At 42.1% G+C, this 17,424-nt stretch overlaps 1 protein-coding gene across 1 annotated transcript in view; it reads left to right on the forward strand.

The window, feature by feature from the left end:
* Positions 1–2,336: 2,336 nt before the first annotated feature.
* The window catches only part of LOC309668833 (uncharacterized protein), a 43,766-nt gene continuing 28,678 nt past the window's right edge, over positions 2,337–17,424 (forward strand). The window contains exon 1 of the mRNA XM_082479355.1: positions 2,337–3,026. Coding sequence (XP_082335481.1) covers positions 2,847–3,026 — 180 coding nt within the window. The 5' untranslated portion in view covers positions 2,337–2,846. The remainder of the gene's footprint in view (positions 3,027–17,424) is intronic.

Genomic DNA, 17,424 nt, shown 5'->3' on the forward strand with positions numbered 1-17,424 from the left:
GAGAACAACTGGGAGCACACTGTCGTGATCAATTATTTGTAATAATTTTGGTTTTGCAATAGTATGCTAAACCTTTTGCAGCACAAAAAGGGAAGATGAGGAAAAGAAAAAATGGGAAATTTGAAATTCAGCGGCCAAGTACAAATCTTTGTACTGACTTTCATATAGTCTAAGTGCCTTCTCTTCTTATGCATGATCATGTTCACTCAAAGCATCTAAGAATTTTCTATTGGTTTGGGGGGTTAAACTCTCTTGGATTAGGAGCAGAGCTTTCTGAGTCAAGGGCCCCCACCTCTGGAATTAGTTTTCCTTGGTTCTCTGCCAATGTCCAGCTCCAGTAAGCTTCAGAGCGCATGGTGAAATGTTTGTATTTGGGTTAGCTTTTCTCTATTTTTAGATAGTTTGGTTTTGCTTTGAATTTTACTTAATAGATCTAGAGATGGTAGATTGGGAATTGTTATTTTCTTACAGTGTTATTTAGTATTGCTCACCATGGTAAGGTTTCTGTGTCATTTACCAGTAATTTTGTAAGTGTGCACTGCAGCGCCTGAATGAATGATATTTTTATTTTCACTTTTATCTTGCTGTTTTCCAACCTGTGATACTGGAAGTACTTTGACCCAAACTGGAAAAGCTCTTGAGCACAGAATTTTGTTCTTTGTGTGCTTTGTTGTGCATTGGAGGGAGGTGGTGACTGCGCAGACGGACTGACAGGGGGGTGGCTGTCATCTCTGTGGGCTCATTGCTTTGCTCTGGGCAATTCTGCAGAAAAGTCCACCTCTTGTAGGTGTTCTGCAGCCATTGTGGCTATACAAACTGATCCCCCCAAAACTGCCTGTCTGCAGTTAGTACTGTTTTTTGCTAATGAGGCTGAAACTATATGAGTATCCAGAATGTTTAAATCCTTCCACGTAGACTATATTTAAATGATTATAAATAAATTATTGTAAGTAGTCTAAAGTTTTTGATTATGAATGCTAATATTCAGGGCTTGATCGTCTTATTATTTACCTCCATTTTAAACATTGCTGCTGATAGTTTCAATAGAAATGCTCCTTATTTGCACCAATCTGAGAAGACAGCAAGGTCTGCAAATACTTGACATGCTTTGAGAATAATACTAAAGGATCTTTAGAGATGTGTATTTTAAAATTAGATCTTTGGTGTGTGGCAAAGACTTTTTTTTCCTCTATTGCGAGATTAGCCCTTGTCCATTGGCCAAATATATTGTTGCAATAAGATCTGCTCAGGTTCCCACAGTAACAATCCTGTTGGGGAATAACGGAACCCAAGGGGAGGAATAAAAGGGCGTCATGTAATACCTGATAGTCACCTGCTTCCCAAAATACCCTGGGACAGGTTCTCTCCTGGTGTAAAATAGACCAGCTCCTGAGGATGTGTCCCAGTATCTCTGCGGAGCTGGTAGTTGCTATTGGAGAGGTCAGTACACGCATCAGACAGATCAGGTATAGATCAGATACGTATCTTGACACTGCAGGCTCTCAGTAGATGTTCCCAGTTAACTTTCAAAGCAGCTGCTCCTCAGGACAATGTGGTGTTATATTTAGAAGTGCAGGCTGGTCACCTGATGGTGTCCCGATTTAAGAGCGGACGGGTCTACTCTAGCCATTCATCTATTCAAAATGAAAAGAGGAATAGCTGAAGAGTTGTCTTGGCTCCGGCACCACTAAGGAAATTCTTGTTTTGGTGTAAAACACTCTTAATGAGATCACATTTTTCCCTACCATGGCTAACTTCAGTCTGAGAAGGGAGCTAACACGAGGAATAAAATAATCGTGTGCGCACTGCAGTCACGACTGATTTAGCAGCTCACACAGGATTTTTTTTTTCCTTTCTCTCCTTGTATTTGTGTTGATAAAATCGGAGAGCCGGTGGCTAGTACCGATTTAGATTTCCAGCCCGGATTTGCTCTTGTTTTTCTCCTTACTCCAGTTCTCCTTGTGCAATGCTGCGTGGCGCTGGCAGCCTGAGAGAGAGGGAGCTCCAGTCACACACATACACTCCGACCGCGGAGAGGAGATTAACATCAAGGAGCCCACATTTGCAATAGCGGGTGGTGCTGGGGGGGAGGCGAGGGGGAAATAAAATAAAAGCAACAATCGGGTAAATGCTCGTCTCTTCTCGCCACCAGCACCTTGCACAGGTCTGAAATCGCTTGTTTTGCTTTGCTGTATTGCGCTTGCCTGGGATGTGGAGAGGGGAGGGGGAGGGGAGGAAGGGGGAGGTTTAACTTTTACTTGACATTACCGGGTTATTGTCAGTTCCCCCGTGTTAAACCCCGGTGGTTTCCCCTCGCCCCCACCCCCTCCCCGGGCTCGGCTGCCTCCAGTTAACTTTGTTCAAAGGGCTGCAGCCAGAAGGGCTTGTCCGGGCCTGGGACATAGATAGCGTAAAGTAAATAACCACCACAATTAGAGCGGGGCCGGGAGTTGATCTTCGTGGCGAGAGATCTGCTTAGTTAGCGTTTGCTGTTTCGGGGCGATTGAAGGCCATCGTACCAAGGACACGGGCGCACACGCGCACACACACACACGCACACTCACTCTTACACACACACACACACACACACGCTGGATACAAAAGTCTGGAGGATCTAAGGGAGAATTGCAGCCGCCGGATCGGTGCAGCAGCGGCGGCCAGAGCCATGCGTGTCACGGCCTCCTGAGGGGGGAAAAAAGGAAGAGAGGAAGGAAGAAAGGAAGGGGGTAAAAAAAGGAAAGAAAGAAGGAAAAAAAAGAAAAGAGGGAGAAAGGAAAGCACAAGGAAGACGCGGGGTGGTGGAAAGTGTTTGCCTGCTTTTGTCTCGCAATACAGTGAACTGGAAGATGGAGATGGATGTTAAGGGAGTTTCTCCGTGCCCGGAGCCCATCCCCCCGGCGGCGGGGTCTGGCGGCTGCCCGCACCAGCGCCCGCACCACCGCGATGGGCAGCCCGCCGAGCCGGCCCCCGCCGCCGACAGCGGCCACCCGGAGCGGAGGCACGGCAGCGAGAAAGAGGACAAAAAGGTAGGTCCGTTCCGCTCCGCTCCGCTCCGCCGCCGGCCGGCCGTCGCCGCGCCCGCCGGAGGGACCGGCTGCCCGGGGCCGCGCTCGGCAGGGCGGGGGCGGCGGGCCCGCTCCGCTCTCGCCCGGCCGCGGCCGCGCCGCCGCGGGCAGCCCCGCGCCGCCCTTTGTCAGCGCGGCGGCGGCGGCGGGAGGCGGGGGGCCGGCGGCGGAGGTTGTCTGAGGACACGGGGGCGGCGGGGCGGGGAGGCGCGGGGCCGCCGCGGGGCCCGGGGCGCCGGGCATTGTTCCGCCCGCCCTGCGGGAGCGGCGCGGCGGGCGGCGGCCCAGGTGCCGCCGCGAAAGTTTACCTCACTTCGAGGGGCCGGTGCCGGCGGGGCCGCCGCTCCCCTTGCCCTCGGTTCGGTTTTCACCCAGCGGCGAGGGGCGAGTGACCTGGGGGAAGGAGCCCGGGCGCCGTGTCCCTCCAGCCCTGCTGTGTCATTGTGGACCGGGGGACGGCTGCTCGCTGCCGCGTGAAAACCTGTGGGTGACGGAGTTCAACGAGAAATGGGTCAGATCGCATCCTTTAGGGTGGATATGTCTGCTGCTGGAAGAATCGGAAAGTAGGGAGGGAGGATGGGATGGAAAAAGGTTGCCATTAAGATAATGTCAGCGGAGTGCATTGATCAGTGCTTTTGTCTGCGGGCACTGTCTTCATTTCCATTCATTTTTCTCGGCATGGGTTTACCAAACTGAAGCCGATGAATTCTGCTCTGTCCGTCGGTCTGTAATAGGCAGAGACTGATAAATGTGTAAGTTTCATCGTAATACGGTGATTGTTGCAAGGAGTGATCCGCATCTGCTGGACTGTAAAACACATCCGTTTATATTATTGAAATCTGAGTAATTCGCTGAATGGACAGATACCCCAAAACAGATTGTAATCCCAGCGTAAATGAAAAAAAAAAAAAAAAAAAAAAAAAAGGAATGTTGCCATGTACTGGATATGAGCTGTGTTTCTTCAACTAGTTGTACTATAGTTTGGTTTTGTTAGAAATGTGTAAGAGAACAGTAATACAATGAAGGAATGTAAACCAGCAATGCGATAAATTAATGCAACAACTATGTCACACCACGTATTTGCATGACTAGAGTTGCAATTATCATAAGAAACACAAGGAATTTTGAAAAAAGGGTATCTCTAACTGGAGACCCCGAGTTTGTAGTATTTACCTCCTATACTTTTAGGTTTGTTACTGTTTGGTAAAATCTGTCCTATTGTTTTAATTAAAAGAGACTATCAATGACTGATCATTTGAACAGGGCCTGTACAGCTTAATAAGGTGGATAAAAGGGCTTTATTTTTAAAATTATAACTGATGGTTTACATATTGTGATAGAGGGACACAGAATTTCATCTCCCTTGAGTTTATGAATATTTAATTCTGTCGCGACTGCATGTTACTGTATGTAGCTAAATGATTTGTGTGTGTGTGATTGTTTCTAGGATCCCTTTTCTTGCATCATGTTACTTACTGGAACTTAAAATGCTTTTATTTCAAAATAATTGAAATGTAGAGCCAAGGTTACCATTTATATGAGTTGGCTGTACCAGCACCTTGAGCATTTAAAAACCCTGCCATCAGCAGAAATCCGTGCTAAATAGTTACTTTCTGATCACCACACAGTCTGTCTAATGTTGTACCAATTGTGGACATAAGGAAGGCAAACAAGGTATGACTGAAGATGAATGAATACTAGAGAAGGCCTGATTCTCTATGGTGTGGCTAATTAACATGTTTAGATAACTCAGTATTGCACTGTTTTATTCTGTATTTGCCAGCATTTTCTGGACATAACAACAAAAGTACTACTTTTTTTTTGTCCTAGTTATAGCCATGCTAAAGTACTGTGATATATTCCTTTTTTTTTGTTTTTTTTATCCACTATCAGCTTTTCCCGGCTTGCCATTGCCACCAAGGTGGTTGCAATGGCTAGCTTGTATTTTTGGGAACTGCTATGATATTTCAAAACTCCTTAAATGTATGTATCTTTTCTGGATGCTGTCCCAGGACAACTAGTACTTCTTATTAGTGCAGAAGTATTTCAGATATCTGGTAAAATGGTGGCACCAGAAATGTGATGAGAAGGGGAAAATCTGTTAAAGTGATAGTAAAATCCAACACTATTATGAAAAAAACATTCCAACCACAAAACAAAATCCAAATATTTCTGGAAACATCATCTGAAGACTTTCTAAATGGATTGAAATAACAGTACTGTTGTTTATTTAACCCTTAAACAAATGTCAGGGGCACACTGATGCATCCTAGAAGTATAAGCACACTATGTAGAAATTGCAAAGGATATTGGAACCTGATATTCTGACACGTATATATTTTGAATAACTAAATATGAAGATTTTATGACACCTTGTGATTCCACTGTCAGGACTTGCTTGTTTGGATCGTGCTTCAATTATAATAAGTCTTATATTTTATCATTGAGCTCCATTTCCAGTGGAGGTAAAAAGAGTTTTGCTTCCATTTAAATGGAGCTGTGTCAAATTTATGCTCTAATAAAGCTATTTTTTTTGTCACTGCCTCTAAAAGGAACATTGCTGAATTAATCAAAGAAAGTATTTTCTTAATTCTATGGAATTTCAGTAGAAGGTACTACCATAGTGTCTATTACATGACTATTGGATTTTTTTTTCTGCTGTATGTTCATTTTTTATTTATCTTTGAACTTCAATAAAATTGTGAAACACATGCATAACTTGAAATATATCCCACTGTCTTCAGCTGGGATACTGGCATGCTGAATGTATGCTTAAGTGCTTTGTTGGAGGAAGACCTAGGCTACCTCCCATATATCTTTCTGTGTTGAAACCATCTCTGACCAATATATGAGAAGAGAAATTATGAAGATTGACTTTATAATTTATTAACTATATAGTACATGGTACTTTAAAGCATAGTTGCCATTTAGGGTGGGAGAAAATTAAGCAGAAATAGTAATTTAGAAAGTAGTTGACTCTCTGTGGATACTATTTTTTCTCTTAAAGCAAAACAAACACATCAGAAAATATTTTTTTCAACACTCCTACAATGTTTTCTGTTATTTTAGTTAAAAACGTGTAGGTCTAACCCTATATGCAGCAGCATGTTGACATTCTCCAGTATGGCAAAGTGGGTGAGCGGGGGAGAGAACAACGTGCAATCCTAGCTGTTTATTCCCAGCTGGAGGTGCAGCTGAAGCCTGCAGTAGGCTGTGTGGGTGGGCTGTCACACCGTCTTGCCCCTCCGTGACTTGGTGCAAGGGGATGCAGGCCCATAAATTTTGCCAAGGATACTTTCCAGCTTATATTGGAGTGATAGCATCTTTGCAAGGATTGGTGTGGGGAGCACTTTGAGAGTTGAAGGCAGCTCTGCAATTCCTTTGCGGATTGGTGACTGTGGGTGACATTTGTCACAGCTGACAATATGACCAGAATTTTCCCAGGAGTGGTACCCTTAGTTAGGACTTCAAGCTCTTAGCTACAGCCAGCATGTTACAGTGTTTCCATTTTCCGAACTACTGTGTAGCCCCCATGTCCTGCAAAAGTTGGTCCTAGGTATGAATTGTGGTAATGTAATGCTGTGTACCCAAAGAAGAGCATTTCATTTTGTTTTCCACTGCGGGAAACCTCTGTATGTCTGACGTTTGCACAAATCATTTAGCACAAATGATTTACAAGCACACACAGGGCTTTAACAGGGCTTTATACCTACATTCCAGATATGACCCCCCCTGTGAAATAGCTCCAAGGTGAAGAACTTTCTGTGTATTTACATGGAAATGAGCACACCAAGGTTACAGCAAAACCAAGCCTATCAAGGCTGGGTACATTGTATTCTGGTTCAGAAACAAATTGCCAGTGTTTGATAGAAGAGTTCTGAAGTGTTTTGTGGGCTTATTTGTATGTCTTTTCCCATAATTCTTGCCTGTGATATCTCAGTGCGAGAGTGGTACCCAGGTGTGAGCTTCTAGAGGGGAAAAGCTGAGTGCTTTGGGGAAAGGCACTTGGTATTAACTTGGGAATTCTGTTCTGCTGTACACGTGATCTGATCTAATTGTTGGTCTCTGAAAGCTTTCCACTAGTGTGTTTACAGGACTACTGCTATCAACAATACGGTGGTTGTTCACTCATCCTCCACAAGTGGTAGGTCAGGAATAATGGAAGACTCTTCAGGGGCAATTCTTTTTTAATAATTTCTCTTATGTATTTAGTTTTGTTTGGTTCAAAAAGCCATATGTTACTGTGTGTTTCCATTTAGAGAAGAGAGAGCCTAAGAAATGCAGTTTATGCTTGAAACGGATGATGGGAAGTTTCTTTTTGGAGGTGGATCACCCCAGTCTCAGGTCAGGTGTGCTTATCTTAGGTATTTCCACTCTGCAGAGGAGAGTAGTTGTCAACCACTGTCTTTTTCCTGGAGGTTTAGGTGTTTTTTCAGATAACCTTGACCCAGCCCATTAAGCAACTTGAAGTTAAGAACTAAAAGCTGAAACTGAAATCAGGAAAAGGGGAACAATTCCAGAGTGTGTGGTACAAAGAAAGCAGAGATAGACAACACGACCAGTTGCTGATGGTAGCAGCTTCTCCTCATAATCATATAAAGTGCAACACTTTGTATTAGCTGGAGTTTCCAAGTACTGAAGGCTTTGTGCCAGGTGTATCATGGGGTATGGTCCTGCCAATTTGTAATGCAGGCATGAGTAGTCAAGGTCAGGCCACTGTCTGCCTGGATGGACAAATTCTTAGCCACCCAGACATGGCAGAAAATTTTATTTGTGGCTGTTGCTGTTCTGAGAGTTTGATGGCAGGCAGAAACTCCAGTGTGTGTGGACAGAGCTCGAGAATAATGGGTCTTTCTCTAAATCATTGCTAAGAATGTTTCAGAAATCATTCCTCAGCCCAGCAACATCAACGCTGTCTTTTTCAGGTCCACTTTTAAGCACCTATTCTTCATTCTTAAGCTGCTCCTTACTATGCTGGGGGCCACCATGATATTGATATTGATCTGCATTGATCTGGAAAAAACTTATTCTGTGCTATCACCCTGTTCTTCCAGAGTTCCTAGAGCCTGGTGGCTGTCTGGGTGATGAGTCTGTCCCAAAGCCACAGACCCAGGACATGCTGAGTCTCTCATATTCGGATGTTTGTCCTGCACACTCACAGCTCCGGGGCGGGCTGTAATTCCTGGCAGAGTGAGGAGGCTCCCAGACGCATCTACCTGTAACAGCTGCCCAGAGCCACAGTGCCTGGCAGGTGCCTCTGGAAGGGAGGTTTTGGTCCTTTCTGTTGATGCTGTGGGCAGCAAAACTATTAACCATGCCATTAACCTGTTCTGGTGAGCAAGGCCCAGGGGCCATCTGCTGAAAAAAAATTCAGATTAAAAAAAAATCAAAAAGAGGAAATTCACTGTGAACTGAAAGCCTTACTTTGCAGGCAGGTCTACTTCTGCATTTCCATGCATTTGATGTACTCTGCCTCTCAAACTTCTCTTGCCTTCTAGTGAGAGAATCCTTAGGTGAACCTACAATTGTGCCTTTATTACAGAAATAGGCAGATGAGAAGGATAGAGAGAAAGAGAGGAACTGTTAGTACCTCAACTGAAGGTAAGACTAATAAACTCATATTTTATTAGACATTGGAGAATCTGTAAGGAGAAGAGATATTGGGAATCAGGCCTCATAATTTTTGTAGCTCCAAAATTACTTTTTATCTCATTATTCTGAGAATTCCTTTTACTGATGTGGGAAAGAATCTTACCTTAAGTAGAGTAAATACACATTTAAAATATATTTATTTTGATGTGGCATATTGAGAATCTGGAATGAGGAGAATGAGTTCTAGCACTGGTTTTATGTTAAAGCATAAAATTGGAGAGGGAGGAACTGACTTCTGTGCTTTGCCTGTTTCTGTACTAAAACAACATACATGATAGTGTGTATGAATGATTCTTTAAAATCTTACACAATACTGAGACTTCCGAAAGAAGAATACACTATTTAAAATAGTTGTCCCCTTAAATAAATTGCATGAGAAATGTTTTGGCAAAGAGCAAACAGCTGTTTAAATTTTTCAACCAACTGATCAATAAGTGCATGAAGCTGGAAAAGCTGTTCACACTCTGAGTGGTTCCTGGGGTAAACATAGAAATATTCATTGTAATGCAGAGATTTCATGAAAAGTAAGTACTACTTAGAGTTATTACAAAGTGAAATTAAGTGCATATGTAGTTGATTAGGTAACAAATCCATGGACATAAACAATGAACATCATGGGTGGGAGCTAAACAACACTCTTGAGTCATCACAAACACAACCACAAATTTCGTATGCAGAAGACACAGAACTAGCTCTCTGGCTAAAGGCAAATTCATCTTGGCTGCAGAAGGCTTGCGAGGATTCCTACTCGGAGGAAGATGCAGCAATGAAAAGGGCATTGTTATCTCCTCTTGAGCAGTTGAGACATTGCCTTGACTCGGATGTAGTAGTATGCGTTCGTGCCTATGTGCTGAGACTGGAAAGCAGTCCTATTCAGGACTGCACATGACAGCCCAGAGCTTGGCCAATGCGTGGCATATCCTTCCCACTTATGCAGAGCTTGTTCTCAAAAGCCCAGTATTCACAGGAATTCCTGTCCAAGGGTTGAGTGCCAGCTTGTAACGAATCTGAGGCTTCTAACAATGGATAATCAATGAAGCTAGAAAAGAACAATACCCATGTTGCTGCATGCTATTCCCAGTGTTTTGCTAGACGCTCACAGTGTTTTTAGACCATCTCTATCTGTGGTAAAAGCTTACTGTGTTGTACTGCATCCTTACGGCACGGTAATTCTTACTATACTGAGGTTAAGGTTTACTTAGTTGCTCGGAGCTAAGAGGCAAGTGTAGTTACTGATGTGTGAAGTGGTTCAGTTTTCATTTGGTTCCATATTTGGTTGTTCTCTGCCTGGCTGTAGCCATGCCGCTCACATAGTGACTGGGATTATTTCCCAGTAGCTTGTGCTAGGTGGATTTCTGTACTGACTAACTGTCAGTAGTAATTATCCAGTAAGGATATAAAAAGTTGCACAGTCTCAGTAGAGTTATTAGTTTCTAACAACCTGTGTCAGAAAATACCCAAATAGTAAAGAAAATGTGACTGCAGCTGTAAATAGGAAAAATGGCAACAGGAGCACTGATAATAATTTCCATAAAAGTAGTGCTCTGATCAGGTTCTAATGTGATGTTTAAACATATAGAAGAAAAAAGAACAGATCTGAAAGATATTACAGATATTAAGTATTCTACAGTAGTTTCTTTCCTTCCTCACTCCTTATCCTTTCTCCATGGCTCTGGAATTCTCCTCTGTCTATAATGAAAACTTCTGTTTTGTTTCATTTCCCTACATTGCATTCTGAGCTATAAGTGGAATATGAGTTTTTCCAGGAACTATAGTAACCAGTGCATCTTAACTGGGATAAAACAAGACACAATTTGGCTCATAGTATGGACAAGGACAGTCATGTATAAAATTTGTTAGACAGCCGTGATTTACTAGAAAAAGAGTAATTCTTCTATGCCAATGGCTTCTGCCATGTGTTTAAATACAGCTGTTATTTTCATTATACATTCTATTAAATGAAGACCAATCTTATTATAGAAGCAGAAAAGAAATAGTTTCCTTGACTGAAAACCAAGTGTTGGGTGAATAAAAATTACAGACTCAAGCCCCAAAGCTTGATTAATGTACTTACTATTCCTGGGCTTCTGAGTTCATTCCATTGAACACCTTGGCCTATAGTTTCAGAGTTTATTCTTTCCAAAAAGATATTCTGCGCAAGTTGTTCAAAGTGATAATGTGATCAACGACTGAAAACACTGCAGGGAGATAAAATGAGTATTTCCGTGTTTAGTTCTAGACCATCTACAAAGGATTGTTACTATTGACTGTTCCATTAGCATAGGGTCTGTGTTGATTTCAAGAAGTGCCTGAAGCACCACTGACACCTCTTCTTTGCTATTAACTAATGATGGTTGTCTCGCTGAGGTTATTACTAAGTCCATACTCATTTCCAGAAGCCCATAGCAGAAAATCTCTTTTTGGATCCAAACTTACATGCTCAAGATGAGTCTTTGTGGAAATGGAGTGAAAGGGCTAATATCTACCAAAGATAATTGTTGTAGCTGTTATATTTAGTAGTAATTTGACATTAGTTATAATTTAATAGATACACATTGTGTTTTGTTGTGAATTCTACAAGAGTATGTTATTGCCTCAAGGTAGTTACCATGTGAATCAGACATAACACAGAAAGGATAACTGCAAGTCCTCACAGATGGGCAGGTGAGCATGTGGGGGTAAGATGGAAATAAATTCTGCTCTTAAGGTGAATTAAGAGTGAAAGGGAGTGGCATGGAGGGCAGAGAGGGAGTCCTTGCTGGAAAGCTAATTGAAAACAGCAACTTTTGTGTAGGACGGGAAGGAAGGAGCTTGTAAGGTTCATATTTTGAGACGAAAGAACTTTATGAAGTGTGTATTGGGTCCATGTGGAGTTAAGGAAGCACACAACAGAATCTCTCAGAGTTCGCAAAATGCCTATCTAGGCTTCACAGACATTATACAGTGCCCTGGTTAGCCTTGTTAACTTTATTGAGTGTGCTTCGAGGATATGCAGACTTTCAAAGTACGTGAAAGCCACTTTTAATAATTAATTGGCTCGCTCTCTCCCACCTATTGCTTCATATCTAATAAAAAGCAACAGTGAAGTCCTTGCCAAAGCCAACAGATACAATAATATTTAGGTTAGTTATGTTTGAGATATGACAGGCTGGAAAGGATATCCCCAAAGATCTCAGGACTAAAACAATCCCCATTTTTTGTCCTGTCTTATTTCTCCCACTACTCTCGTGTGATGTGCTCTTAGACTAAATTTTCAGGAAGATCAGTCCACTTTTAGAGAATGAGAAGTTTGTGGACATGTCTGTTTGAACTGATTTATAACTGGAAGCATGTTTCAACTTTACTGTGTGGAGGCTAGAGAGATAGAGGAGATCAAGGTCAATGTGGCTCAGGGAGTCTTTGCAAGAAGGGTCATACCACAGGACAGTCATGAGGTAATCAGCCAGATCTACATCGGAACTGGAATCACCCAGTGCTGGGAAATGTTGCTCAGGGCAGAAACAAGGCTCTGGCTTCTCCGTCTGGTCTGGTCTCCGCTGTGCATGTTCTGCCTGTTGGTAAGACTCACCAACTGTCTCTCTTTAGGCAGTGTTTCAGAGTCATCTCCTTTTGCATGCTGTTGCATGCAGAACAGTTACTAAGGTCTTTCTTACTAATTGGTCGAGTAATGCAGTCACAATTATACCTAACTGCTATTGTTTTAGAGCTAGACTTACATCCTTGTAACTGGCTCTCTGTTAGATCACGCTGTCCCACAGACTGTAGCTCAGAACTATCCATAATACCCATGTCTTCTGCAGGTACAAGTGAAGCCCATGAAAAGACATCATTCTGCAATGCCAGTCTGCGTTTCACAATTGTCTGTGCATGGTCCCTATGATCATATCATGACACCTCTTAGTCACACATCCTCATCTGATGGTAATAAATGGAAGAGACTAGGGGGTCATTACAATTAGATAACCATAGATAAGAGGCGCTTTATATTATGTATTATATGTTATTATTAAGAACTAGGAGGAGGAAGACACAGTTAACAGGTGCCTAAAGCGTTATTCTCTTATTTCCTGATACAGGTGACTTGTTTCTCCTGCAAAGGAAAATTATAGATGACTGTCATAGGTAGGTAGAACTTTTGCCATTTTTAAGATGCAGGTCAGAGCAATTGCACCTGTTGACACAAAGTTCTGTGGTATCAATAGTCTCAGCATGCAGTGTGGTCCTTGCTTTGTCATACATCACGGGTTCCCTTCTAATGCTGCGGCAGAGACCGTCACAGCTACCCAGAAGACTGTGAGGAGGAGTACAGGACTTCAGCAGTCAGGGTCAGGACCACCGAAAGGTGGTGTGGAGATCACTGCAGAGAATATAAAAGGGGAGGTGCCAAATGATAAGTACAGAAATGCACTCTACTCACTTGACATGAGTATTACTGTATCTCTCTGATAGCAGCTTTAGCACTTTAGCATCAGCCCAGATATGCAAGGGTCAAAAGGACCAGTAAATTAATAAATTAAAAAAACACAGAGTTTGGAAAAGTGCTTCTAATACGCTAACAACATTTTTAAAGCTGACGTCTAATTTTTGACTTCATAATAGGCTAAGGACAAATTTTATATCCTCCTGGCAAAGGAAGTTCACCACTTTTTCAGAGGCATATTAGGTTTTACCTTCTTGAAATGATTTATGACTACTTAAAACTTGTTATGAGTAGAAACTGTGCAGGAGGGAGTGGGGGAGGTACAGATTGTTAAAAATAATCCAGAGGAAGGTGCATTGGTAGGCTCAGATGAGGTAGTAAGATGTGTGTTGTCAGTGCTCTAATAGTTTAAAGGATTCCTACATTTACACACATAGGAGAAGGACATGCTATAGCATGAGTGGGAAATCGACACTCACTTCTGTGCATTAAGCTCTTCAAGGCTGTAAGAGAACTGTTTTGCTCAGTATGATTTTGGGAGTAATTTTCACCTTTGGAGAAAAAGGAAGGAATATGGATGGATCACCGTTTGAAATAAATCTGGGGCTTTAAAGTTTGTTAAAATAACAATTTTACTGAACATGTATAGTCCAAATCTTACTCTGTTCCACACAAAAGACAGAAACTCCCTTGAGGACATTTTGTTTGGGATTAGGAATTATCCTGCCTTGAACAGGAGAATGATGTAGAACTTCGATTTCATTCTTGTATGATTCTGTGCCAGAAAATGCTTTGATGCTTTTTAAAAATGCAACTGCATCTGTGCAGAGTTTTCAGATGCACTCAAACTCCAAAAGTTGATATGAATTACCTGACAATTGTATAAAATGAATGCAACTGTAAATAAAATTACTCACTGCAGTCCCAACAATCAGGTGTGCACACTTGCAGGATCAGATCTTGCAAATTTGAGGTTTTGAGGGGGAAGTACCATCTCTATGTATTTAATCATTGCTGCTACAATGAAACGCGTATACCTATATGTTCACGTGGCACTAAGTATAATATTTCAACAGTGTAAAGCTGTATTTCCTACTATATCAAAAACAGTCTTGGAGCTCAGTAAAACAAATGTGCTGGGGATGTGATATCTAACCTGAACCTATTTTTGGTAGTAGATCGTTCATATAAAGTGCGAGTGTAATAACTGAACAATGGTTTGAAGCACCTTAAAAAGAAAATATATTTTAAAGTTGAAACCATCAGCAAACTTCCATTTTCCTGGGGTGATACCTTTAAAGAGGTATTTCATTATAATGCAATATTTCAAATTCCAAGTAGTCTCTTTTTTCCATGTAAAAGGGATGCATAACAATGTCAAATGTTGCTATTGATACTAGAGCCTTAGCCTGCACAACAGATTTATAAGAGCAGAATGCTTTGTCCTCTCGCTCTTGCAGGAGCATCAGTTTGAAAAGTAACACATCTGTAATAGATTCAGGTTGCTTTTTTATCAGCAGCCGATGGTGACACTCTTAAGAAAGGGCCAAATTCTCATACCTACAAATACATTTGTCAACAAAATACGAGCATGCAAGACAACAGTTCAGTCACATTTTGCTTTCATTTCTTCTCTTTTGTGCTAAGGCGTAACTTCTAACTGTCAGCTCTTTCAGCTGAGTGTCAGCCTTTTTATAATTGCTGCAGCATGTCAACCCCTTTAAAATTATCATATGTCAGCTGTTTACCATATCGACTGAAAGCATGCGTAGTGGGTTGTTCCCCTTTGCCCTACCTGTGTTGCTCTTGGTGACAGCCAGGTGATTGTTTTAGCTGACAATTCAGCCACTGGCAGGAATGCCCCAGGTGTATTTGATGCGGCTGTACTGAGCCCAGGAAAGTCAGTCGGTCGCAGAACCAGAAAGCGGGAATGATGGGGCTGGGTGGTGGATGTGCTTGGCAGGCTGGCTAGTGAGCAGGCAGACTTATGGACCTAATGCCTTCCTTCGTTGCCTGAATATTTAGACATCCAGGAGACAATTACACTGTAGCTTGGTGTGATCTCCGTGGGAATTTGCTCCTGAGAAGACCCGACTACAGACCCGGGAGAATCTGTTTGTCCCAGGGTCTGTTTGAGTTTTTGACTAATGCCATCACTCTAGGATGTTAGCACCTTGCAAATATTTAAAAATATTGCAATAACCCTGTTTTTCCCCATCCTTGCTGACAAAAAGATGAATGGCAAAGGGTTTACTCATGGCAAACCTTGTGTTAATGGTAACGTGCCAGTGTGTGTCTGGTTTTGGACTCTGTCCGGTGACTGGTTCCTGACTGTGAACCGGAGCTTTTGCTGGCATTTTTCTGTGTCTGACATCCAATTTGGACCTGTACTGCAGAGGGAAACAGTAGTAAGCTAGTAACGGAGTGCCAGATAGTAAGAGGATGACAAGTCTTTTCCAGTCTTGTGTGAATGTTATTGAATGAGCAGTCAGTGTGCTAGGGGCCAGTGAGCCAACAAATATGTTCAGCGTTCCCACAAAATAGTCTTCAGAATAGTAGGAGGTGTGATTACGAAGGGGAGGCATTTGAAAGCTATAGATAGTGGAGTAAGGCAGAGGAAGTGAGCTGGCAGGAAGGCGTTTTGAAGCTAAATGGGGCTCTGCGTAAGCCTTTCCCACAGCAGCTCTGCCCATCCAGCTAGCATGTCCCGCTGGCGTGGAGCAGCCGAGGGCAGGAGGCTACCGGCGTGTTTCTCAGTGGGAAAAGAGGAATGAAGGGTATAGGGAAGGGTCAAGGGGACACACAGATGAGGCGGACACAAAAAAGTCTGAACAAGGGGCGTCTCTGCCAGGACTGCAGCTGTAGCCGTGACCAGGCCTGGCTGTGTGTATTTCAGCTGCTTTCACCAAGTCTCTGCATAGGGTGAAAGTGAGGTCTCTGAGGCTGAATTGTCTGACATTCTCTCCTTTTATATTAGCCATATTATTTACCAATTTTGAAAATGATTCAGTAGGGGATAACTAGTGTTCTGAGATCATGATGGGTCTAGTCAGCTTTCCAGAGAGTACAGCAATTACCGTGTGAATAGAGGTGAACGTGATGGACAGGCCAGGTGGCTGCTCTCTCTAACCTAAGCATTACTTTTCTTGTGTTTATGTGCGCACCTCTTCTCTGTGATTAGCCTCAATGGAAACACCGTCATGAGGGTCCTGTTGGCAGCAACAACTTAATAGGCAAACTGAGGAGGGTAGGTGTTCTTCTGTCTGTTTCATTTTTAATTAAATAAGGCAAAATACACAATAAGTGAAGTCCAATTTGCATGAAAATTTGTATGCATGTATAATAGATCTTAATGTTAACGTGGGAAATTACTTTCTTTCAACTCAGTGGCCTGTATATTTGATTTTTAGAATTACTTGCTTCTTTGTAACTTTCAGTAAGTTTCTATTGCAAAATAGTGCCTTTAAATTCCTTGTGAAATACTCAAGCACTTTGTAGTGTAGTAGATAAGGACATTGCCTTCTATTGGAAAGTACTTTTTATTAGAATCCATTGGCAGCTTTTCGATAAATTCTTCTTTTTTTTCCTCTGTCAAATATATTATTATGAGTATAACAATGAATGCTATCATTAAGAAATGCCATGCATTTAATAACCATAATTTAAAACTTTTATTCCATGAGCAAATGTGTGTGTGTGTCTGTGTGTGTAAAAGCCAGTTTTCATTGGATTTTTGAATGCAGCTAAGTCTTGGAACGAACTAGCAAATATCCTTTGTTTAAACTTAACAATGCTTGTATTTGATATTTTCAGAATTAATTTTTATAGCAGATTTCATTATATCTCTGTTGTGTTCTGGGTACAATCGGGCAGCTCACTCGCAGCTGAATTAAAATCCCTGGTTTAATAGCAGTTTGACTTGTCTAGGCAATAAACTGTCGTCTCCTGTAAATGGAGGTGTTATCAAGATAAAACATGTTAAGTTAATTCTGTAACAAATCCCTGTGTTGCTGGTGGAAAATATTCCAGAAGAATTGCTCCCTGCTATGCATGGGAGATTACTATCTCTGAGGGGTCTGCTAAAATACACCCTTTCCCAAAGCACTGTCTGAATTCTTGGAAGTCCTTATGGATCATAAACTGGCTATGGCCTAACTACTCTTTCATTTGCTCTGCTTTAACAAAAGGTGTGATTTTAAACTGACTTCAGGAATTTGGTGAAAAATCCTGTGCGGATACACTTAATTCAGTCAAACCTAGCAAATACAAATTTAATATGCATGGATA

This window comes from Vanellus vanellus, assembly GCF_965231255.1.
Source record: "Vanellus vanellus genome assembly, chromosome: 2".
In the NCBI taxonomy this organism is placed as follows: domain Eukaryota; kingdom Metazoa; phylum Chordata; class Aves; order Charadriiformes; family Charadriidae; genus Vanellus; species Vanellus vanellus.